The 8,504-nt window shown below is 52.0% G+C and overlaps 1 protein-coding gene across 1 annotated transcript; it reads right to left on the bottom strand.

Annotated features, from left to right (window-relative positions):
• Positions 1 to 2,226: 2,226 nt before the first annotated feature.
• On the bottom strand, positions 2,227 to 8,504 carry RAB33A (RAB33A, member RAS oncogene family). The gene is made up of 2 exons (XM_073360658.1): positions 8,098 to 8,504; positions 2,227 to 2,801 (listed from the first exon to the last, which is right to left on the bottom strand). The coding sequence occupies exons 1-2, from the start codon at positions 8,413 to 8,415 to the stop codon at positions 2,346 to 2,348; spliced, it is 774 nt and encodes a 257-aa protein (XP_073216759.1). The 5' UTR covers positions 8,416 to 8,504; the 3' UTR covers positions 2,227 to 2,345.

Here is an 8,504-nt window from a genome sequence, read left to right as displayed (position 1 = left end):
TAGATCATTCTGTATCGGTGACCTGTCATCTTCATTATTTACCACTCCCCTAATTTTTATTTCATCTTCAAACTTTATCAGTGATGATTTTATGTTTTGTTCTAGGTCACTGATTATGTCAAATAGAATAGGGCCAAGAATAGATTTCTGCAGGACCCCATTAGAAACATACCCACTGGATGATTCCCTATTTCCAGTTTAATTTTGAAACTTGTCAGAGTTAGCTAGTTTTTAATCCATTTAACATGTGCAACATTATTTTTATATCTGTGATGGTCTGGTCAGTGAGGGATTTAATCCATACCACTGAAGGGCTGTGTCACCACAGGTCCTGTAACATGGGGTTTCTCACTGCTTTGCTGCTCTAGCTCCCTGGGCTGCTCCCACCCAGCCTACTAGCATGCAGATCACACCATGAGTGTGTGTGTGTAGCTATAGCCCTGGTCCAGCAGCTCTGACCCTAGCAGCCTGCCAACAACACATCAATCAGTCACACTCTGGGTTCTACCAGCTTTGTTTACAACTAGCAAAATGACCCCAACACACTCCCAGTCCTGAATTTTCCCAAAACTGTGTGCACTGAAGTGCCCAGCCCTCTTCTGGACAGCTCAGAGAAATAATGAGGTTCATTGCTCCTGTAAAGAGAGAAAACCACATCACAGCTTACTATCTTAAATGGGAGTAAATACACCCTTCCCTTTAAACACAGGGCTGAATTGGTTTATGGTAAGAATGAAATAAATTTAATAAAATATGCATAGGATTAAGTGAGTTCATGTACAAGGAATTAAGATAGTTACAAGTAAAACAAAACCTAATTCTGAAAGTCCAAAACTTAATCTAGCAAGGTACAATCTTTGCCTAAGGAGGTTTCTCGTCTATATTCAATTCCCAGAGACTTCACCCTCCCCTTAAAGGATTCATCTTTCTCAGCTCACAAGAGCTCTGTTTCCATATGCCTGTTTAGTGATGAATGCCAAAGGTGGCTTCTGCCTTTGCTTATATTTTCCAAAGTTCAGTGATGTTTCAGGAGGCAGGAAGACCTCATGCTGTTCTTTCTTTTCTGTGGGCTTCCCATGCCTCTGTATGTAAATAGGGCTTCCACTGTTTGATTCCACCATGCTTGATTTACATAGACTACATATAAATAGTTGTGACATTTCCTCCTGTCTGGGCAAACTGTACAGCCTAGTATAAATGAGTATCCATAATTCCTTATGGTGTTAATATGTACAGTTCACAATATTAATCACTGGTGTGTCATTAGCTTTCAGAAAATACCACACTCTATACATGTTTATAATATAGTAATAGTGTACAATCAGTTGCTTGTCACTTGAGGTTCAGCCCTCCAGTCTTCATAGACCAGTAAGCCTTTGCAATGTAGTCTTTGAAAAGTGAAACCCAGATCAAGCATCTCTTCTCTGATGGGTGTAGATGCCAGGCTGTCTTCTCCCCTGCTTGTTATGTGTGAGGTTTGCCTCCACCCCTTGTTAGCTTGATGACTGTTTGAGATATGTAACTACATTCTCATTGTGTCTTTCAAAGTGTTTTGGAAGTAAATATCCGATGGAGAAATCACATTCCTTTGTTTAGGGTAACTCCTCTGACTGGCAAACACCTTTGAAGAACTATAATTTCAGTTTATGTCCATAATTTTGCATGAGTTGCTTGCATCTACATTACACAATATTAACCAGTGAGTTATAACAATATCAGTATCACTAAAAGGTGTCTTGTAGTAACAATAGTGAGTTGGGGTATACTGGGTTGATCAGGCCAACTGAAACTCACTGCTGGAGAGCAGAATGCCACTTTCCCTCGGTCCTAGGGCTGTTCTTAATGTCACAATATCATTCTAGGTTTGTTTGTTTTTTTAAATCAAAATGTCATGCAGAACCAGAAAGAAACTGAAGATTTTATCCTGACAGGAATCCTACGCAGAGCAATGAGTGCAAGTCAGTCCTTCCTGCACAGACCGGGCATTCAGCTGTTGTAGAACAGCTACAAGGATCCCTCTCAACACAGCATCAAAGAGTCAAGTCTCAGGGCATGACAGCAACATACCCTTTAAACTTTACCTTGGGTTAATCTCTTACATGGTGATATGAACAGCCAGCTTGAGGGTTTGCTGAGAGTTCCAGTCCTAGCCAAGACCCCATTTCTACAAGCATATAATTACTCTGAATACCCTGTTGATAGGCAAAGACAGACTCAAAGCAGACATCAGTGATACAAATTTTATTTTGTTAACATTAATTTATAGTGAAACAAGCAGGTGTCAGTCTTATACAGGCACAAAACCCCTCCCCCCACAATATTAACCTAGACTGCACAGCCTCCGTTCAGCAGGGGCAGGAATTTTTATTGTTAGCATCTTGTGTGAACTCCAGTTTCTGCACTTTTCCCTGCTGCCTCTCCATATCCCGATAGAGCAGGGACTTCTGGGCCTTCAATCGGCAGGCCAGGCACATGAAAATTGACTCCACATTCTGACTCTCTTTGGGGTCCTTGGCTGATGTTTCAAACAAAAGCATGTTGTGAGCATCAGCGAATTTCAGGGCCACGCTGGATGGCACCTGAATTTGTTCTCGTAAGTCACACTTGTTCCCAACAAGCACCTTGGGGACGAAAGGGGGCACAGCATGCCCATTGCATTCCTCAATCCACATTTTGAGATTGTGGAAGGAAGCCATCTTAGTGACATCATAGACAAAGATGACGGCATGCACATTGCGGTAATAGTGTTCTACCATGCTCTTCCGGAACCGCTCCTGGCCAGCTGTGTCCCAGACCTGCACCTAGAAAACAAAGCACAGTGTGCCTGAGGCAGCCAAGATATAGCCCACCCCCACAAAGGGCTTGGGTCCCAGGAAAAGGCAGTTTCTTGTTGGGAGAGGCTGGGGGCACAGAGACTTGGGGCATTTCCTCTTAGTCTAGATCATTCTCAATATGTACATAACCCTTGTTCAGTTTGATTAGTGAGGCTAGACAACTGCAGAGCTCCACACAGCTAATTCCCCTTCACCTCAACTGACACTGCTGAGTCCAGCACATTTTGAGAGAAGTCTCTCCCTGGGCAGCCCTTTGCTTTACCTGCAAATAGTCCCTGTATTCTGGCCCAGAAGCCTTGGATTCCTTTGTGCTTGTACTGAGCATGGTTTGCTCCAGGCAAAGTGGTTGTCTGGGATTCAATCACTCTTGCTCAGCACCTATCTGGCAGGCCCTGTGAGCTTGTTTTTAAGAGAGTGTTTCCTCTTCTAACTATATTTCATTGCCATCTTCACCATAGCAATGATGTGCACAAAACACCTGGCACTTAAAGAGGCATTTCAACACCATACCAGGCATTACTCCACCTCCACCAGCCAGAGCTGTCCCTTGGGTAGGGTGAATTGGGACAACCGCCCCAGGCCCCATGCTTTCGGGGGCCCCTGCACTTCAATAAAATCGGGACTGTCCCAATATTTAGCCCTTTGTCCCACGTCCCGACAGATCTATGCCATTTGTCCCTATATTTAGGTGAGACGAGTGGGCAAACGGGGTAAGGAGGAGAGTGGCAGGGGGGGACATGCACTGGACGGACAGTGGGGAGGCAAGTGGTGAGTGAGGAAGCGGGGGGTAGGAGTCAGGCAGATGTTCAGGAGGAGAGCGGTTTACAGGGGGCATGCTGGACAGACGGCGAGGAGACAGGCGGGCAGACAGCAAGGACGAGAGTGATAGGCAGGGGAGGTGTGAGGTGGTGGGTGGACAGTGAGGAGACTAGTAGGGAGGCTGACTTGTCCCCAGCCCCGCATCCCCCTAGGGACAGCCCTGCCGCCAGCATCCTATTCCAGAAGATGCGAAGAACCCTGTAATGCACCCAGCCAATTGTACAATGGTGAATCTGGAAGGGGAAGAAATAGTAGAACTCCTTCCCGACCCCTGCAGGTGCACCCTGAAGCCTGGGATTTTATTATTTCTTTTTTAAAGCTGCAATAACTGCAGACTGATGCTGAAACCATCCGGCTTCCTTGTCAACCCAGTGCCAGCATCTGCAGCAGGGGCGTCTCAAGCTGGGCACACGCTGGCAGAAAGCAAACATGTTTGTTCTTCATTTCCCTGCCATTCACTTCCTCCTTGCACTTGAATCAGGAGGACAGCATGAAAAGGAGGGGCTGCCCTGGGCTAATTGTCCTTCAGACCCTCTTGTCCCCACCCTCTTACACACCCTCTTTTCAGGCTACATACACCTCATTTTTCCCCTCTGGCAGGAGGTTAGCCTGGGCCACTAACCCTTCTCCCCTCACTGCTCAAGTGTAAGCAGCTATGATAGAGCAGCAGGCTGGACACTTCCAGGCTGGAGCAGTAACACTTGTTTCAGACCAACATATGGTGTAAGTTGCACTAGCATGATCACAGGACTCAGGAACAAAGCTGGCTGAAAACATTTTGACCAAGCTTCTTTCTGTCGAAAAGTGCCGTTTTATCACCACTGAAATGGCTCCCTGGGCCAGGATGGACCAGTCAAATTGAGATGGAGAGCAGCCTGGAACAGCCCACAGTCTGGAAGGCAGAGCACTTCCCCGGGGAGACGGGAGGCCCAGGTTCAAATGTCTGCTCTACCCTATTAGAAGCAGAGACCTGGGTCTCCCACATCTCAGGTGAGTGTCCTGACCCCTGGACTATAGAGTCTTGTTGGAGTGTTTCACTTTGTATAACTAATTAAATATTCATTAGGCCAGAAAGAGGGACAACAGCTCAGTGGTTATGACTCGCCTGGTTTCTGAGCCTTTCAGTCTACTTGGGTCATGTTTTCAGGCTTTTATCTGCATTCAGGAGGGCTAGAATCTGACAACTTCCCGCCCGCCTCTGCAATGAAAAAGCTGAGAGTCTCCCTTAATCACATGATCCCACAATCTGGAGATTTAAGAAAAAACACCAAATATTCTGAGACTTGTGATAAAATGGCACGGGTTGACTGCACTGTTTTTCCCCCTTCAGAAGCCCTCAGACTGCTCAGCTTCCAGGGGTCACTCCCGCTGCAGCGTGCCAAGCCTGCCAATCTTCCCTTGCTCTCTGTTACCTTACCCACCAAGTCAAAGTTTACCAGCCTCAACCATCGAGCTTGGATTACCAGAGTCAACCCACTGGGCGGGCAGGCAGCCAGATCCAGCCCATGCACTTTATGGATGTAAACTCAAGACAAGTTAATATTTTGCAGAAACTCAGCTTTCATTTAAAAAGGTGGTTTCTAGCCTGTACATTTGCAAAGGAAAGTCTGAAAACACCTGAGTGCAGCTTAAAGGCTCAGAAACCAGGACTCAAAAAAAAAAAAAAAAAGACCCAGCATTCAAGATTTTAAACAGTCTCATGATTTGGGGGCCTGGCTTGTGATTTTGGAATATTGGGTTGTGATAGTGGAGTGGTCATCTCCTCCTATGGAGAAAGTTTGGTGCAAGCTGCAAGAAAAGGCACCCACACAGAGCCAGCTGCTCAAGGCCTGTTCCCTGCGTAGCCATTACACACAGACACAGCAAGGAGCATCCCACTGGGCTGCCAGCTGCATGCACAAGCTACTGCAACTCACCAAGCCCTAGGCCTCAAGCCACAGTCACAGCAACTGGCTGGGTGGGCCCACGGCTCTGCTCTGCAAACTGGGCCTACAGCCCAGCTCCGCAAAGCCCTGCTTTCCTCAGTGGCAGAAGTCCTGGGGTCTGGAGCAGCTACCAGCTCCTTCCTCCAAGCACTCACTTCCATTCCCCCACGCAGCTCCCTTGCTCCAAAACTGGGCACACTGGACCTTTCCACAGCATTCTCACCACCACCTCCTCCACAGATCTTGGAACCTCCCAGGGGCCTGGTACATGGCCCCCATTTTCCCAATGCCCTCATACCTCAGCACCTCCAGTGCTCTCTGCCCAATCCCATCTATCACCATGTTCCCTCCATCCCAATCCTCATACATCTCCTGCCCCGACCTCCTGTACCACTCCACCCTCTCCCCTCCCCAGCCCCCTCCATGATTTCATAGTTCCCCCTCCCTCAACCGCTCCCATCCCCTCCTACCTCCCTGCCCCCTCATATCCCCCTGCCCCCTCCCTCCTTCCCTCATGCTCCCAGCGCCTTATACCACCCTCCCCCCCACAATGTTTCACCAATGGGTTCAGACTTCCCAATCCCCTGGATGACCTCGTAGCCCCCCTCCAGTGCCCTCATACATCTCTCCCCTCCCCCTCTTCCCCTCCAGTGTCCTTGTACCTCCCCGCCCCCTCTCCTCCCCACCTGTGCCCTTGTACCTTCCCACCCCCTTCCCTCCCCACCAGTGCCATCATACTTCCCCACCAACCTCGTACCCTCTTAGCCCCCACCCCAATAACTTGCTACTCCACTCACTGCTCTCCCACACATTCTTGCCACCCCAGGGCCTTTGTACCTTACTGCCTCTGCTCTAGCTCCCCACCTCTGCCCCCCACTCCACTCATGGCCTCCTATCTCACTGCCCCCCAGTAGATGTGCCCCCATCCCCGTGACACTTTCATAGCTTGATACCCACACATATCTCATCAACCTCAACTACCTCCCTGTGACGATGTGATGCAGCAGGGAGGGGGGAGTGTTGACCTGGGAATGTGCCCTGGGGATGGGAGACCTGAGCGCCTGTAACCTGAGCCAGGAGGGGTAGGGGGAGGTAAGACCTCTGCCTGCAGAAGGGAACCTGCTGGAGGGGTTTAGTTTCAGTTTGGTGCTGGGTGGAGGAACCCAGGGAACCCCAGGGCTGGGATCTAAGCTCCCTGCTCCCCCAGAAGGACTTGACTGAGGGGTCCTGGTTGTACCCACAAGCTCTGTTTTGGACTGTGTTCCTGTTGTCCAATAAACCTTCTGTTTTACTGGCTGGCTGAGAGTCTCAGTGAATTCCAGGAAGAGGGGTGCAGGGCCTGGACTCCCCCACACTCTGTGACACCCCCTACCTCTGACCACCGACACACCCCAGGCAACCTCTAGCCCTCTCACCACACACCTCCACCCCTCTTCAGCCCCTTCCAATGCCCACACCTGCTCTTTGGCCTTTGCACACCATGGATGTCTCACACCTGGAGAACCCCCCAATCACTCTCCCTGTTCCCCTTCTCTCCTTCTGCTGCTGGTGCTGTTCCCCCATTTCCTTGTACCTCACCTGCTCTCCAGCATCCCACTCTCTCTGACCCATGCCTTCCTGACACCAACTCCCCTGCTTGTTCTCCACCTCTCCCCCCAATCCCTCACCAATCCCCTAACTCCTCATCCCTCGCCACCTCCCATTCCCTCCCCCTGCTCCTCCTTTCCCCCCCAATCCCCATCCGCCACTGCCCCCGGTCTCCCGTTCCCCCCTGCTCCCATCTGCCACTACCCTCTGCTCCCCATCCCTCTCTTACCCCATCCCGCACCCCCAGTTCCCTCCTCCCTCACTGTCCCTGCTCCTCCATTCCCCCCACTCCACATCTCCCACTCCCCTCTGCTCCCCCATCCTTCCCGCTTCCCCATTCCCCCTGCTCCCATCTACCACTGTCCCCTGCTCCCCCATCCCCGTCTGACTCCATCTCTTACTACCACCACCCCAATTCCGTCCTCCCTCACTGCCCCTGCTTTCCCCATTTCCCCTTTCCCCACTCCCCATCTGCCACCACGTCCTGCTCCCCCAACTCCCTTCCGCCGCCGTGCCCCCCCGCTCCCCCATTCCCATCCCCCACTGCCCCTTGCTCCTCCTCTCACCACCCTCACCCGCCAATTCCCTCCTCCCTCACTGCCCCTGCTCCCCATTCCCCGCCTCCCCCACTGCTCTGCTCCCCCACTGCTCTGCTCCCCCATTCCCCGCCTCCCCCACTGCTCTGCTCCCCCAATTCCCTGCTCCCCATTCCCCGCCTCCCCCACTGCTCTGCTCCCCCAATTCCCTGCTCCCCATTCCCCGCCTCCCCCACTGCTCTGCTCCCCCAATTCCCTGCTCCCCATTCCCCGCCTCCCCCACTGCTCTGCTCCCCCAATTCCCTCCTCCTTGACTGCCCCTGCTGCTCCCCCCATACCCCCTGCTTTCCCCATCGCCCTCCTCTTCCTCACCCCCCACCCCGCCTCTCCCCCCACCTTGATTTTCTCTCCCTCGATCTCCACCGTCTTCTCCCTGAAGTCCACGCCGATGGTGGCCTCGGTGCTGGCGGGGAAGGCGCCCCCGCAGAAGCGGAAGGTCAGGCAGGTTTTGCCCACATTGGAGTCGCCGATGACGATGATTTTGAAGATGCGGACCCGCAGGTACTGCTCCAGCGAGGCGTCCAGCTCGGCGGCGGCCGGCCCGGAGGGCTGCATGCCGGGCGCTACGCGGAGCCGGGCGGCGGCCCGCACACAAAGGCAGGAGGCAGCTGCCGAGCGCGGCGGCGAGCCCGTCGGATCAGGTGGCTGATACATATTCAGCGCGGCGGAGACCCTCCCCCTGGCCGGCCGGCGGGTGGGGCTGGCAGCGGGGCTCGCCCGACCCACGCGCTCCCGCGGCGCCT

The sequence above is a fragment of the Lepidochelys kempii genome, chromosome 9 (genome assembly GCF_965140265.1).
Source record: "Lepidochelys kempii isolate rLepKem1 chromosome 9, rLepKem1.hap2, whole genome shotgun sequence".
NCBI classification, from domain to species: Eukaryota; Metazoa; Chordata; order Testudines; family Cheloniidae; genus Lepidochelys; species Lepidochelys kempii.
The sequence above is the reverse complement of the archived record's forward strand: the minus strand, read 5'-3'. Positions and strand labels throughout refer to the sequence as shown.